Genomic DNA, 17,378 nt, shown 5'->3' with positions numbered 1-17,378 from the left:
GAGAACATCGCGCGAGCGCCTCCGCGAAAAACCTTTTCGCCTTCAATTTCACTCGACGAGAACGAAGTAGCGGTCAACGGGACAAGGACGAAATAGAAACGCGTCCAATGTCGCGATCAATTTACACGGTTCTTGGACTCGTTTGTTGGAGACACCATTTCCAATTATACTTACTCGTCTTGGTTTGTCGGAAAGTTGTCGCTGCGGAAATAGAAGGGATATCCGTCGTTTTATAATTTATCCTAAACTTTATTAAGAAAATCTTGATGTTACAGCTTGTTAGAGCTATATAGAGAATTGGCGTGGGACGTAAACACGCTGTTAAACATTATTTTCATTTATATTAAAAATGTCCAGTGATGAACTTTTACAGATGTTCCCGATAAGAGTGTAGCAGAGCCGCATTTCAAACCGTCAGTCATCCTGTATTTCAAATACACACGGAGAAATCACTTTAATATTTAGTCTAGAAAAATTTAAAGACATACTACAAAATGATAAAGCTAGTACCCAGCACTCGAAGATTTAATTTTAACGGAGTCACTATCCAATCCTGGTTCTCTATAAAGAATCGCGGTCGGGAATGATTGAAGGATGGGTCGCCGCGGGGTCCGGAAGTTTAGCGTTTTTTGGCTTGACCGAGCGTGCATTCGCGAAACAAAGACACCACGCGGTTACAGCCGTCAAGCGCGTCTTCCGAACGCGTCTATCTCACCTTCTAGAGTCTACGGTTCCGCGACGAGATGGTTGAAAGGCGGATGGATACGGCAGGAAGACGGCGTAGGCGGCCCACTTCGTTTCTCTAGTGAGGGTCGAATGAGGAGGCGAAAGAGCCGGTGCACTTACCAAATTGCGTATGGGCAAGCACGCGTGGTGAAGGCTGGTGAACGAGAAGAAAGAGGGTAAAAAGAACGGGGTCCCGCTCGTTCCGTCGCCGAGAAGACGTCAGCGGATGGTAACGCGGCTTGAAATGTGATCCGGACATCTTAAGCAAAACATTCTCTTCTAGAAGACAGAAACACGGAGTTCTTCCCATAATGACAAAAAGTACCTTCTGTCCGATTTTCAATTAGACGAGCTGCGGAAAGAAAACCGGAAATAACCGAAATCACTATGGCTTTTTACCAAAAACAATAGCGTTTCATTAGAGCTAGTTTCGATCAGCTTTTTTTCCTTTATTACAACTATAGCATATGACTTAAATCTTGAACAAATATACTACTGGACCCGAACGAAGAATGCTTTTGGAGACCAGCTAAAGCAGGAATCCATCCTGGCTAAACTTAATGTAGTTTTTTTTTTGCAACAAATTCTGTTTTTTTAAATATTCATGTTTATCACCACGCTTTTTACACACGATCCTATTGTGTGTATTAGTTTCACGTATTGTGCCCGCCGCCAGTGTTCGCACAATTTAACGCGGTACGTTAGAGGTACAAAGACACATGAAACGTTAATCGATTGGAAATATCATGTCCTCGCCGGCATTGTTAACATTTGTGAGAATGGGGCCCCGAAAGTGAGGCATTCGCCTATTTTAGTAAATTTTTTAAATTAGGACCGACTTTGTAGTAAATTATATTTTTAGTTAGTACTGATTATTTCTGAACTACGTTTTCGGTTGCGTTAACAAATTTTGATTTTAAGTGAAATTTCCGGCCAATTCGCGGGATATTTGAATTTCGTACAGGTGCCATTTAACTAAAAAAAAATTCGTTCGCCTGTCGCTACCTCATTTTCAAAACCAGTTATCTCAGAAAATTCGGTTTGTCTAAAAATTAATTTTAATGAACGGGTTCGCGTTTCGCTACCTTATTTCCAAAAACAGAACTCGAAAAATGCGGTTTGTCTAAAAATTAATTTAAATTAAAGTGTTCGTGTTTCACTACTTTAATTACAAACCAGGTAACTCGAAGGTTTGTCAAAAATTAATTTAAATTAAAGTGTTCGTGTTTCACTACTTTATTTCCAAAACCAGGTAACTCTAAATATTCTTTTCCGATAAAGTTCCTCTTGGGTTTCTTAAGTTAATGTACAAGATGATTGGAAATATAGTTCATACATCGAGGGGATTGTGTGTACTTTTCCGTGACATTTTGTTTTTAAATATTCATGTTTATTAATTTTTTTCTTTTTAAATCCTAACATGTAGCGGTATTTTCAAGTGAAAAATACTTTTTGAAATCGCTTGATTCAAAAATGAATCTTCGGTTTTCCGTACGTGTTTTATAGTTGGGTGGAAACGTTTCGCGTTTGTAAAATGGAGTTTTTAGTTCAGTAATTTATTTGTCCAAGCTACGTAACTGTGGCTATTTAGTAAACCGTAAGAGGATTTTAATCTTTGTCTATACAGGTGGGGCAAATACCTGTCCTATGTTAAACAGAAATATTTTAATCATGATATCTCTTACCTATTAGGAGAAACATAAACCAAAAGCGATGATAAGAAACCAAACAATCTGAGTATTCTCGTATCTGGAGGCACTGACAGAAGATATCCCTACAAATAAAGAACAAAAATATGGATTATAATCTCGTATCCACCACGAGCTCAAATATTAATTGTTATATCCCAATTTCCTTATTTAAAACTCATAAATTCCAGTTCCGTTTAAATAGGGCTGAAATTCGTTATTCTCTAGTGTAAGATATACAGTAGTAAATAATATTAAAATCTATCTAATATTTTTATAACTCAAATAGCATCAGGTATCCGTTACGCGAAAGCTCTTTAAATGCGTATTTTGCGCCTTTTTTAGACCGGAAGTTCTGTATAAGTGGGGCGGAAATTCTTCGTCGTCAAGAGTAAGATATATATCGAGATATATATATATTTCCGGCTAAACAGTGCTGTCGTCAGCGAGGACGATCCTGAGTGATATCTCTCCCTCTTCCGTCAGTGGGGCGTGTATATCGGTCCGAAATAACAAGATTTCTGCAGTAACAATTTGTAGAGATTGTACAAGTGAGTACAATATATATGTGTTGCTAAGGATATAGGCCCGGGATTGTTTTAACTCTTAATAGGAAATCAATAGGATTAAACGACGACCATGCCGCTATAGATAAGTCTCTCCGGCGAGTCTGGAAGTCTTCCACTCAAAAGCGAGCTGGCTCCATTCGGTATCTTCCCTTCGCTAAACCTCATTCATTTCGGATGTACACGTACCGTCTAAACCAGTTGGATATCTCCAAATCCTCCTTACGCTTAAACCCCCGGGATTAGTCGACTGTTAAGCCGACAGCCGACTGAGGGGTACGATCTACGGCCAACTTTATTGGTCCGAGCTATCAGTTTAGTCGAGGCTTTGTCTCTAAGCCGAGCGGGAAGTAAGTCTTTGATCAGAGAGAGTAAAGACGTTATATCTCAAAGTTTCAGAAATCGGCGATTTGACGTTGATAAAGAAAGGCTCTCCTCTCTCTCTCTCTCTCTCTCTCTCTCCGCGCTCGCGGAGATGCGATTGATTTAATCCTTATACAGGAAATCAATAGGTCAAATTACGTTAACGGCCTCTTATCAACCGCTTTTCTATTGATTTTACGCTTACGCGAAGGGACAGGGGTTCCCGCGCGGCTTATTTTGTTGTATAAGATAACTAAACTTTGCGGATAGCCTATAGCCGGCCTGACTCTAAAACGAGGCTCTCTCTAACGTTAAACTAGCGGAGTATATGGAATTCTACCATTGATCACTCTTTCCTGCATGGCGCCGGATCGAGATTTTCTGTCTCTTCCCTTACTTTTATTGGAATTAGAAATAAAAGGGTGCAGCTTCCGAAAGCGGAGATGAAGCTACTTAACTATATTAATGATTCCCGGTAAAGGAGGAAAAAGGAGAAGCGAATTATGGGTAATCGCGCGCCGGGGGTTCACGTTTCCTCTCCGCGGCTCTTCTATCGATAGATTTGGCCAAAAACCTTATTAGTGGGAGTTTATCTCTTCCTCAACCCTGATTCCTGACAACGTAATTTCGGTTCCGTTAGAAATCCTGAAGATCAAATCATAGTCGGCCTGTTTCATCAAAGACCCTCCGTCGTATACGATTTTACGAAGCCTCATATTTTATATTTTTATCGGACGTAATTGAGAGTTCAAGAGCTCGTCATTTTGACTTTTTTATCACTAGCGTACATTCATCATTCATTATAAAAAAAAACCGTTGACGTAATGCAAAATCGAAGCCTAACTTTGAGCTTCTACCGTTACTGGTTTTTAGCCCCCGTAAACCAATCACACTAACAAGGAGACTACCCGAGGTGGTTATCACCGATTTTGTTGAAACTCGGGGGTTAAGTAGACCTTATGGTGGTATGAAAATTCGCAAAGGGAAAAGTTGCAATGGGCTTTAGCTTTCCTATGGCAACCCAAAATGTTTTTGACCTCTCCATTTAAAAAAGCATGGGATTTTCTAGTTTACCCAAATTTTGTTAAAATTTAACCAAAATTTATCAATTTTAGCCAAAATCATTGATCAATTTTACCCAAAATAGGTCAAATTAATCTTTTTGGGTATGTTTCGAAAATAAAATTTTTTCAAATTTTTTAAGTAAGTACCCTGTGAAACTGAGAAAATCCCATGCGCTTTTTAAATGGAGATTTTTTGTTTTGAGAGATCAAAAACATTTTCGGTTGCCATGGGAAAACTAAAGCCCATTGCAACTTTTCCCTTTGGCCATTTTCATACTACCTATAAGGTCTACCTAACCCCCGAGTTTCAACAAAATCGGTGATAACCACCTCGGGTAGTCTCCTTGTAAGCCAAGGTTATTTGAAAAAAAACAAGTATCGCTAAGAGTGGACGATACTGTTCAAGAAAAGAAAAAAGATAAACACGAAGTACATTTTTACGCCAAAAGGTATTTTTTCAGGTTTTATAGATTAAATATGATATACTAAATATCAGTTAATAGTTTTTATTGAATTAAAAAACCAAAATTAAAAATTACTAAAATATAAAGCGCAAAAAATTACGTAACAATATCAACCGCGTTAGATTGCCATTTTGAAATTTTAAGATCACGTGGTACAAACGACCTTGCAAGACTCCCTCGGAGTCTCTCGAGCTGATTGATACGCGGGGAGAAATAAAATGCACTGTGGAAGGCTATCGAAAACCTGTCCTCTTAATTTACTGTCCATGCTGGGAGCCACTATGCAGGGCTTGTCACCACGCTCCTACGCGTTGTAACCCGGCCACCTGAACTAATGGCTTCAAAAGTCGCATGATGACTTAGGCCTAAGGTGGGGCCTTGGGTATTAGCCTAGCTGATTATTATTGTTATTGTTATTACCGTAACTTTCATTTTTTTACAGGTTTGTTCGAAACCGTATTAAACTGTAATTCGATTACTCTAACTGTTTATTTAAAGTCCATTACTTTTATTTCCATTAAAAAGCCAGTAAATGTTGTTGTTTTCTAGCGTAAATAGCACGTGAAAAAGTTTCGCCAACTTTAGGTATAACCAAGGAATATATACAGGTGAACAGAGAATATGTGAGCAGCACCCTGTTGGCTTCCTAATTTCCGGAGTAAACCAAGCCTCTCCTCGTGTAATCTGTTTCCCTTTTCTCTCGGTATTCTCTGCTCACTCGAATGCATTCTTGGTGTAACTAAATATATGAACACTGAATGCTACCAAAGATAATATCAAACTTCGCACCCTACCTTCGAATTCAGTGACGTTTTCGGTTGATGGTTTTGCAACGAAACGATTACCCACGCAACCTCCGAAAACTCCACCTTCATCGGTCGCTATCTATCGTTGCTTACCACGGTAACTTTGGAGCTAGTTGTTTCGCAGCAAGTGGGAAAGCGATATTGACTACGCGCGAGGCGGCAGTGATTTCGAATCTAGGGTACCAGCTGTCTATGCGCGTCTTTCAAATATTTTTCCACGAATAGAGCTAGTATACCTGGATAAAGGCTTAAGTGATACTATATGCGTTGTTAGTATGTATTATGAAAAATAAAAACGCCGTTACATTTGCATATATATATTTAAAAATTTCTTTATAATATTTACATGATCGTCTGACCGATTTCGTTGGGCTTAGCCCTTCATCGTCGGAGACAAAATCTTCCAGATTGGCTACAAGATAATATATACAGACCGTCACTACATTAAAAAACACAAATGACCTTTATACGTTTAGGTCTCGAAGAGCAAAAATGAAAAAACTATATCTAGGCGCCATCTGTATTTAATATTTCTATTGAGGTTTTAACCAATCTGGAAGATTTTGTCTCCGACGATGAAGGGCTAAGCCCGACGAAACCGGGCAGATGATCATGTAAATATTATAGACATTTTTAAATATACAGGGTGTATCCTAAATGGTGGTAAGACCGAGCGTCTACGGGTTCTACAGATGATTTTAAGACGAAAATGTTCTATGGCATTTTTCCGATTTTGGCCACCGTTTCGAAGTTACGAAACGATTGATGTATGGACGACCCCTTCATTTAACTTTACATTTTAATACCTTAACGTAAATTAGCTGTTTCATTTTTTCGTTACCATGGCGATTATCTGATTTGTTTTTATTATAAGTTTAGTAAAGTTTATTTTCACTTATTTCCTAATAGAAATAAATAATCGCCATGGTAACAAAAAAAATAGCGCGTTCGCGTCCCAACAAAATGATTATGTAGTGAGCGCGTGAATATTTTATTCATTCGTTAAAAGTTGCCTTCGCCGAGAAAGATTTTTATTTTGGCCGCGTGCCTATGTTTATGAATGCAACAGCTAATTTACGTTAAGGTATTAAAATGTAAAGTTAAATGAAGGGGTCGTCCATATATCAATCGTTTCGTAACTTCGAAACGGTGGCCTAAATCGGAAAAATTCCATAGAACATTTTCGTCTTAAAATCATCTGTAGAACCCGTAGACGCTCGGTCCTACCACCATTTAGGATACACCCTGTATATATATGCAAATGTAACGCCGTTTTATTTTTCATAATACATACTATACCTGGATAATAGATGATATTTTTTTTCATAGTGAGCATGGTTCTGTCAATGGAGACGACGCACTCGTAGTTGACGGGTTCACCGGTAGGCAGACTCCGGTCGACGATTTCGTGGGACACTATCGTGTCGAAGGCACCGTTCGCTGACGTGTCGTACTGGGAGCGCAGGTCGTAGACCATCTGCGGTTCCTTGTCGTATATCGTCGTCCGATACAGCATCAGATGCGGCATCGGGAAGATGGCGTTCGCTTCGCAACTCAAATTGGCACCGGAATTCGTCGACTTGGACAAATTCAAATTAAAGCCTTTTGGCGGAGCTGTAGCGGAGAAAACAACGATTACAATCTCCTTCGCTTCGATATATTTCCGAAAAGGGGTCGAAACAAGAAAGCTCTCTTGATGATGGGTGAAAGGGGGGGCAGTAGATGGGGGGGGCAGTATTTAATCTCAACCTCCGTCGCTGCGGATGACACGCGTTCTGTCATCTGCGTTTGAGAGAGAGAAGTGGGAAGTGGAGAGTTAATGAAAACAGAGAGATCTCTTACCGTATACTGTCATGTATTTCTCCGCGGTGTCTTGGCTCTTGAGGGAGACGACGTGGCAGCTGTATTTGCCGTTGAAGATAGTGGTCGGCTTGATGATGTTGAGAGCCCGGTAGCGGGCCAGTTCTTCGGACGGAGCCGCCATATAGTTCATGTTGATGTGGCTTTCGAACCGTTTCGAAGCGTACCGCGTGTTGTATTCGGATATCCATTGGTAGACGGGTTCCGGGTCGCCGTCTAGGAACCACTTGACCACCACGTTTTTCTCATCGTTCGTGTACGAGTACTCGCAGTCCAGTATCACCGAGTCCACGGTCCCGTTCTCGACCCAACGGGGAACGCTCATGCGTTTGATTTTCACCGCTACCGCGCCTTTATTATTCAGGACGCAAAGTCAAAACACGACGGTGAAGAGCGCCACCAGACAACGGAAATGACGAACGAGTCCAATTGGAAGTTCGACGAAGAAAGAGCGTGAAAAAAAGAAACGCAAATTAGTTTGTAAAATTACCCAACACAATATTACCAGGAGTATATAATAAAAAATTAAACGTGTGCCTTCGCCGGCTCGAGGCAGTTTTGGAAGTGTACGAGCTTCCCTACACAGCATCACGGTCCAAAATGTAGCATTTATATTACGTCACACACCGATGTAAAATGTAAAAATTAAACTGTTTGAGATTTATCTCTTATTTATAAACCATATTTTATCTTTTTAATGTTAGAAAAACCCTTTATTAACAAATTTTACGTGCTAATGTTTCTTCAGAAACCTATTTTAACAAATCAACGGGAGCTTGCGAAGATACATGTTTCAAGCGAATAGAATTAGCAGTGTGAGAAGATTAATACAGAAATAATACTTATTCCTAACAGATATATTATATACTTCTGATAATACGTATACTTATATACTTCTGATAATACGTATACTTATATACTTCTGATAATACGTATACTTATATACTTCTGATAATACGTATACTTATATACTTCTGATAATACGTATACTTATATACTTCTGATAATACGTATACTTATATACTTCTGATAATACGTATACTTATATACTTCTGATAATACGTATACTTATATACTTCTGATAATACGTATACTTATATACTTCTGATAATACGTATACTTATATACTTCTGATAATACGTATACTTATATACTTCTGATAATACGTATACTTATATACTTCTGATAATACGTATACTTATATACTTCTGATAATACGTATACTTATATACTTCTGATAATACGTATACTTATATACTTCTGATAATACGTATACTTATATACTTCTGATAATACGTATACTTATATACTTCTGATAATACGTATACTTATATACTTCTGATAATACGTATACTTATATACTTCTGATAATACGTATACTTATATACTTCTGATAATACGTATACTTATATACTTCTGATAATACGTATACTTATATACTTCTGATAATACGTATACTTATATACTTCTGATAATACGTATACTTATATACTTCTGATAATACGTATACTTATATACTTCTGATAATACGTATACTGATAAAATTTATTATGGACCACTACCCCTAAAGATCTTCGATAATTTTTTAGGAAAATAAGGTTAGTATTATCTAATATGAAGTGGGACTTAAAATCAAACTTTGGAATACGTGGCGACATCTAACCGACCGATTTCAAAATGAAGAGAATTATGGAAAATATCGGTACAAAGACTTTATATAATGTAAAACATAAACAATAGTTCATTAAAGAATTTGTATCTGTTGACTTGAGCCCAAAATTAGTTTCCTAAACGAAATATTTAATCGTTGTTATATAAATGAAAAAATAATTTAAAATGTTTGTATTTTATATAATCACAATAAAATATTACGATTAAGTATGATATACAATCTTGTAACAAGGCCAAGTTTTTTAATTACAATTTGTTTCCCAATGACAATATCAATCAGCTTTTTAATGCTGAATGGTTGAATCGGAATATAAAATTAACTATTCGTAGGCTACTCGTGGGTGTGGTCTATTGTCGTTGTTAGGGTAACTACATTAAGTTAACCATGATATTAAGATGCCCATGGTGGTCACGTCATTATTTGTCAAACAGAATCCTGTGATGTTTTGTGCAGTGATATGTGAAATAGAATAATGTCATGGTGTTTTTAAAGTTACGACACTGCGCTTGACAGACTGTCAATTAGTGTCATACTTAAGTTTAAATCGTTATTTATGATATAAACTATCATTTAAAAGCCTATTTATAAAACGGATTTGATCAGCCTTTCACGCGTTTTTACACAGTAAGACGAACAAATGGATAGTATCACTGGCATCCTACCATAAACAGTAAATAAAACTAACAAAAGATTTACTCCAACTTGTTGAAAATCGCTTTCGCGATACTTATAGCCGATTATTCACGGACAAACCCACGTAACCAAAAATCCCCGAGGCATAATCAACTCGGCAGAAAATTACTTTTCAAATAGATATAAAAGTAAATTTTTTATTCTCGACAACGAACACGGAGACCTAGATATTCCATTTTGTATCTTAAATCCTGATCATAACAACTCGAAAGACCCACTTTTTTTTAGGGTACCACGAACAAAACCAAAAGAAAAAGGATGAAAAAACGAAACGAGGGTTATCAGCTTTAGATACGTTCTGAAGAGAGAAAAAAGGCTTTCGTTGGAATATACTCTTCAAAGTCCAACCTCCCCTTCCCTTTTGACTCGATAAATAGTCGTAGCGAAGCTATAAAGACATAGTACTAGAAACGACTTTTTTCCTCGAGAGCAAAAACGAGAAAAAGACTTCTCTCTATCAGAATCGAGGGTTTTTGCCTCAAAAAACCTCAGCTAGGGTCCGTCGAGGCGGGAAATATTTTTAAAAAGGAAAAAAGAAACGTAACGATACAAAGAGCCACACTGTGCCCGCTTTACATCCCCCCCCCCCCCCCGCGCTCGCCAAAAAAGAAGAGAAAAATGTCGAGTCTATTTCCTTGAAAGCTTATGACAAAAGTTATTCGGAAACATCTTTCTCCTCCGCGACGCGAGAGGGAAGAGACGACTGTGTCGTGTGGGAGTAGCCCAACATTCCCCATCAAAATCGAATACGAGAAAAACCTAGAAGAGGAATGTATAATGCATTAGTTTCTCCCTCGCCCCCCTGTCGTACGTTAAAAGCGATGTAGCGGTAGCGGAGAGGTTGGAGGCTATTTTTTTCCCTTCGAAACAATGTTCGAATGTATAAAATTCTTTAATAAATATTTTTTGTCCGAAAAGCGAATAAAAGTGGGAGTCGTTTTTTTTTCGGTTATCACCGCTTTTGAATATTTGATGGGCGACTCAAGGATGCCGATTATACACGGTTACGATTTCATTTGCCTTTCAGTTTCGTCTGGAAGAGAACGGGGTTTTTACTTCTCGATTGTTCCGCGCTCTCCGCTCAACGATGATAACGATTTACGTAACGATTTTCCGATCCATTCGCTCGTTCGACTTAATAAAAGAAAAGAAAGTTCCGTGTTTCTAAGGCGACTTATATCACTGGGGGAGACGCCTATTTCCGCTACCTACCGGAAACTAAAAACATTACCGGCTAATGATATTGTTGGAGGGTGAAATTATATTACGCAATTCTTATATTTTTATATTACGGAGATTAAGCCCTTAGTAAAAAGACGCGTAGGGTTTACTCGACCACACCAATGGATCTGCTTTGTAATTAATAGAGAGATTAAGCCCGTACGATAGAACGCGTACGCGTAACTCTGGGATATTTTAGTGCTAAATTTCTTTAAACGATTTTTTAATCACAATAAGTATTAAAAGATAATCATGGTACAATCATTTATTTAATAAACTCTCAATTACACGTTTTGTTGGTAAACCCAATTAAGGATATTTTTACACGTTTTAAGGACAAATTGTGACGTCACGTTTTGGACAGCGTGTTATCAAGCGACTTTTAAAGCCGTTGAATGGTAGCATCTCTCTACAAAAAGCAAAACTTATCAGGCAGTATAACGTTTAATCAAGTCAAATGTCCTAAAAATGTATAAATATTTTTTAAAATAACACTGTGTTAAGTAAAATGAATTTTTCGGAGTCTTCTTTTTTATTGTTTTTTAATATATATTGGCGGTGTATTCATCAAAATGTTGTAATTTTTTTCTGTTGTAATTTTTTCTTTTTTGATTTATTTTTTATATTCATGTTATACACTCTTTTACGAAGTAGGCCATTTCATTACAGGCCTAATTTAAAATAGTAGAGGCAAGGGCACCTGCACGTGCTCATCAGCTCGAGACGTCGCGTGCACTTGACCGCGTGAAGCGGCCTTGCATGCACTATTTAAAATCAGACCTCACAAATAAGGATATAAAAGAGTGTATAGATATAAATGTATACCGGAAGGCTATAAATCGCTAGTGGACTTTGCCCTCCACTCCACTTTAATAACTCATTGATTAATAAAAATTAAACAATTAAACAATTATCTAGAGGACATCAAACCAGTGGCGTAGCTAGGGGGGCGGTGGGGGTGGTCCGCCCCGGGTGCCACCCGGTTGGAAGTAATTTGGGGGTGACACCTGACCGTGAAAAAAATAGAAACTTACACAAACTAGAGACTAGTAAGTAGCACACCATGATATCCGTCCCGGGTATCACCTTAGCTACGCCACTGCATCAAACTAAAACTTAGTTGATTTAGGCTTTAAAATGGATTTCCTCCACAAAGTCAACCAGGGCTTTGTCATTTTGTTTGTTTACATCGACTCCCCAGTTCAGCCAGATTTTTGGACAAATAATGAAAAAATACTTTATCAAAAAAATTTACTTAATTTCCTACAGAAACTTGAAATATACCACTATTATTATTATCATAAGTAACATAATAACAATAAATATGACACTTCCTATTGCTTTAATGCTAATTTTCTAACCGAACCTTTTTTCGGCACTGATACTCTCTTTAAGCTGTGACTTACCGTTTTGGATGACTACTTTTGGATAAAAATTTAAGCCTAATATCGGAGAGCAAGTTCTGGAGTCACGAGGGGCTTTGGCTTTGTTTAGAAGCCCGCGTGCGAATCACGCGTGATAAAAAAACACGAGCTCGTGGCGTCGAGAAAAACTTTTTTTAATTTTTATCATTTTAGCCTAATATTCCGCCTATCTATCGGAAACCAGATATTTTGGCTTAGCGGAAGTCTCGCGTATTTTAGACACTAGAGGGCTCTGCGCTGAGAAAATATCTTGATTACGCAATAGCTATGATAATCAGTTTGGTTGTAAATCTCGTTAATTTTCATACTTATTGTTATTATGTTACTTATGTTATTATGAGATGAAACTTTTAATTACATCCTTTAAAACGCCGATTCAAATTTGATATCCCGTCGAAATTTTAATTAAAGTGAAAATCCCGTTACTATACCTTTGGTGGGTTTAACAAATCAAAAGCAAAGCGATGCTACTGAGTAGTGACATCTCGAATCAATCGCGACAACGATTGTCTTAATCGATACATTATAATTCAAAACGTGGAACCGGCCTTTCATCGCGTAAGGTCAAGGACTCGCGTACGAGATTTCTATAACTTACGAAAACTAAACCAAAATGTATAATTCATGACTGTTTGACATTTTACCACGAACTTGAATTTGATTCCCAAGTACTTTACGTCTAAGTTTCCCCTCATTTGTCAGCGACAAAGTACCGCTTTTATCGTAGAGTTCAAAAAAGGTTTTTATCCGATGTCGGAAAAAGTCCTATTTTTCATCAAAATAAGCGATTTAAAAAAATAAAGAAATTCGGACCAGTATAAAAGATGTCCGCGTTACTTTTTATTCTTGGACAAACGTCAAAAACACAATTTTTAGCGAATAGAAAATTTAATCTTAGTATTGATGACGGTCAACTTTACTTTCACATTGGCAAATTTAATCTAGTTCCTAATGTAATATAATCCGCAATACGTGTTACTAAATAACTTCATTTGTCAACAGTGCAGAGTTCCAAAAATAAACCATATTTAAATCTCCGTCATAAAATGAGGTCAAAGGAGAAATAGTTCAAAGTTTAAAAATAGCGTCCTTTAAAAATCAAATCTCGACGCATTAGTGATAAGAGCTCCCTTCATTTTCCAGAATAAACCCGCCCAATTTTTATCCCTCCGTTCAAAAATCACAGCGAACGTCAATTTAATTTTAGTAGCTTGTCTGAAACGTAAATTGACGCTTGAATTTTTACGAGGACTCGGGAGAAACCGTGTAATAAGTCGCGTGTACCGTTAAGCCTACTCGAAAATGGTATAGAAAAAAGGGGCGTAACGCTGGCGAGTCGGACCTATACTAATCGGATTACATATCGGATATTCTCTCTATGCCACCCCCCCATAAAACTTTCCCCCATTTCCCAGGCGTGTTTTTTATTTGCTAGAGAAAAACATATCAGAAACTCGAAATTCACCTCCGACGAAGCGCGCTTCTTGTTCCGTGTTTACTCGGGACATACGTCAATAGTGCACTTTCCTCCTTATTTCCCCTCCGATCTACGAGCCTCGTGCGCTACACGGCCAACTCCGTCCTTTATTTTTAGACAAGAAAGCGTACGCTTGAAGTTAGTTGGGTGCTTTTCTCCGCGGTGGATTTGAAGCTTAGATGTATATTACGGCGTGCGATATCGTATAAATCTAAACGTTACATTCAATTCGCATTTCGTGCGCGGTTCACTTTTTTGATAAATGTCCATTTTACGTGCCTGACTCGTCACGGAACCCGATGAATATTAATAGTGGCCAGCATTTAGCTCTCTCTCTCTCTCTCCCTTTCCGACCGTCTCCGAATTATATGGTCAGACCAGAATACCGCGACGTTGTGTGTACGCCTATATTAATCGACATAGAGAGCCTCTCGATCTATAAGAAGTTTTATTCTTTTTGCGTTTCAAATTATTTGATAGGGGAGAGGGACTGTGTGTGTAACACCAACGAAAGGACGCCGTGAATAAATGGATATTGCCCAGACGATATATTTTTCTTATTTATCTTTTACGCTTTCGGGTAAGATTTATTCTAGAGTTTACATACGCGGGGAACGTTAAAATTGTGAGGAAATTTTACGATTGATTTTTGAATTAGAAATACAAAAAGGGAAGTTAAGGGAATCACCGGTTTACGTGAACGCCCGCGTGACTTTTACAAGTTTTTTTTCTACTTTGTTATTTTTTATGTAGACATTGGTAAAGGTAGAATGACTTTTCATAGGGGTAACGACATTGGAGAACGATTTGTCCTACTACCTGGCGCCAATAGTCTGATATGTAGAAATTCTATATTAGCTAAAAAAACTATTTAGTTTTTTAGTCTTTCTCTTTCTGACGAGATTTTCCAGAAAACCACTTTTGTTTATAGATTTGACATGAAACCTCGCTTGAAATAATATTAGAAATCGTTTTCTTTTATTCCCAGCCCACCAATTATATTAAATATGCGCGATCTAGTATAAATAAATATATTAAAATAGAACCCCTAAAGGTTTCGTTCTAATTGTATGTTTCCTGATAAGCAATTTGTGAATTGGTATATTCTTTCGCGAATTAACCGAACTTTTCTTATTAAAATTTCTAACGTAGTTCTAAGATAAATTAAACTACCGTCAATCTGGAAATGGAGAACAATATCAAACACGGATAATCTGGGTTTATTTCAGGGAAATAAAGACCATACATTAAAAAACTACTTAAGACTAATTTATTTGGCAGAATTATCAAAATTCTTTAATTTCAATTTCCGTCAAATTGTTAAACATATTTCGCACATAAATTTTTAAAACAAATTATATATAAAAACAATTAATATAAAATTAATACAGTAACCAATAGCGTAACCAAGGTTTTGGGTGGGGGCACACAATTTAAAATTAAATAAAAAAAACAATTATACATCCAAGCCTACGTTTCGGGGGGGCACGACTTCGTGTGTCCCGCTAACTACGCCACTGACAGCTTACCAGATTTATATCAATTATAATTCTGTATTAGTATAGTTAAATAATACTGTTATTTTATTATCAGTCTTCTTCTATTTAGAAATGACACAGTACAAACGAATGTCAACATCTTTTACAATTTGTACAAAAATATAATGTTAGAAATAATATTTAAGCAACACCGGAAAAAATGTTCAATATCGTCAAGTATTTAGGTTTGGATCAAACGGAAATAATAACTGTCTTAAATTAATTTTAAGGCTTTAAATCGTCCGAATAACCGTATTACAATAAAATAATTTCCAACAAAGTCATTAAAACAACAAAATGAAAATATCGTTAAATACTGGCAGCCGATATAAGGGTAAAAACCTTCGAAAAACTAATAAAACATTTTTGTCGCGGTAAGCCTTTGGGTCGTATTTCCTCCATCAGCCGAATAGGGTGGAATACATATTTATTTAGCAAACGGGCCTCGCTAGGAACACTTTATAGCGCAGTCCCTTCAGCTATATTCCGAGGGGGCTTGTTTATTTTTCTGCCATAACAGTAACGCGCGCGGAAAGTCGAAAACGGGCAAAATTATCCGCATATTTCAACTTAAGAGCGCCATCTATTTTCCGGTAAACAAAAATGTTTCCCTCCTGCGCGGGAGAATCGCTTTAACCGACCAATAGCGCCTGGTATGAACTATAAAGGTTGCGTTTCTAGCGCCTCCGGCAAAGACTATATATCGAAAGGAAGGAGAACGCGTTTAATAATGTTTCTGCGGGAGTAATATAAATATCGCAATTTCTAATTCGAAGAGTGTGGCTCCGCGCATTGTTTGCGTAAGCTGCCGTTCTCTTCATCGCCGAGAGGGGCTTACGATCGCTGGGTGGGGGCAGTGGTGGGTGGAACGGCGGGCTATCGTAGGGCAGTCTAAAAACGCAAATGAACCGAAAGCGTAAACTTTAGCCGCGCGCACGTGGCCAAGCCGATGGTTTAACATTGATCGAGAAGTAGGCCTTCCTTGGTCGATAATATTATATCTAGAAAGGTATAACCATTTTTCCGCGGTCGAAGTGGCGGCGGTTTTATGCAAAACCGCTCTCCGCCTTTTATTTACATAAATTTTCCGCTTAAACCGTTTCCTTCTACGCGTCATTTGGCGGCGCTTTAAGAAAAGCGATTTATGACGAAGAGAAGGAGAGACACCGTCGAGGCCTAAAACGCGGCCAGATTTTCCATAACAATGTTCTCCGAGATCCTAGTAAAGCCATCCTCTTTGAAGTGGCCACACGCCAACGGCGTGAGCGACATTGAATAAGAAAGTGAAATGAAATGGCCACGTCTTTCATACGCTGTTCCTCGTTTTCTCCCTTCCAGTAGATTCTACTTTTACGGACGCTACGGACTATCTAAAACCTTACGGATGGTCTGGCCCATCAGAGCCCAAACGCTTCGGTGCTTTGCGGGAAATATGAACCTCTAATAGAATTCGCGGTATACCCTTATCGGAAGAATTTTTTTAGGTACTTTTGCGGAAATTTCACGGCACTTACTATTAAAATAACGCATTTTTATCGCGATATTTCAGTTTTAATATATGGTTTATTCGTAAAGGATGGATGGCCGTTTATCGCTGTTATTTTAAACTACTCAAATTATTAGAAAAATGGTTGAAACGATTCGCAAATTTTAGATAAAATATCTATTAAATTTCCTTTGAACTACGAAATTTGACATCGCAAATGGAAGTTCAGATCCCTATCCAAAATTGAACTGCTCTGCACTAACAAAGGAGAGTACCCGAGGTGTTTATTGCCGATTTAGTTCAAAGTCGGCCGTAATGTAGACCTATATG

At 37.7% G+C, this 17,378-nt stretch overlaps 1 protein-coding gene across 2 annotated transcripts in view; it reads right to left on the bottom strand.

Moving 5' to 3' along the window:
• Positions 1-304: 304 nt before the first annotated feature.
• The window catches only part of LOC149933176 (uncharacterized), a 28,163-nt gene continuing 11,089 nt past the window's right edge, over positions 305-17,378 (bottom strand). Inside the window, exons 2-6 of one of the 2 annotated variants that reach the window (XR_016472922.1) lie at positions 7,520-7,888; positions 6,977-7,291; positions 2,412-2,500; positions 847-1,078; positions 305-423 (exon numbers count right to left, since the gene is read on the bottom strand). Coding sequence is in view for 1 of the 2 variants with exons in the window: in XM_090156329.1 (XP_090012455.1) it covers positions 2,415-2,500; positions 6,977-7,291; positions 7,520-7,888 (770 nt within the window). In the remaining variant the exon portion in view is untranslated. Of the gene's footprint in view, positions 424-828; positions 1,079-2,411; positions 2,501-6,976; positions 7,292-7,519; positions 7,889-17,378 lie in introns of those variants that run through there. The other variant, XM_090156329.1, reaches the window with a different exon arrangement.

Source organism: Leiobunum rupestre, chromosome 8 (assembly GCF_980474605.1).
Source record: "Leiobunum rupestre chromosome 8, qqLeiRupe1.1.hap1, whole genome shotgun sequence".
NCBI lineage: Eukaryota > Metazoa > Arthropoda > Arachnida > Opiliones > Sclerosomatidae > Leiobunum > Leiobunum rupestre.
The sequence above is the reverse complement of the archived record's forward strand: the minus strand, read 5'-3'. Positions and strand labels throughout refer to the sequence as shown.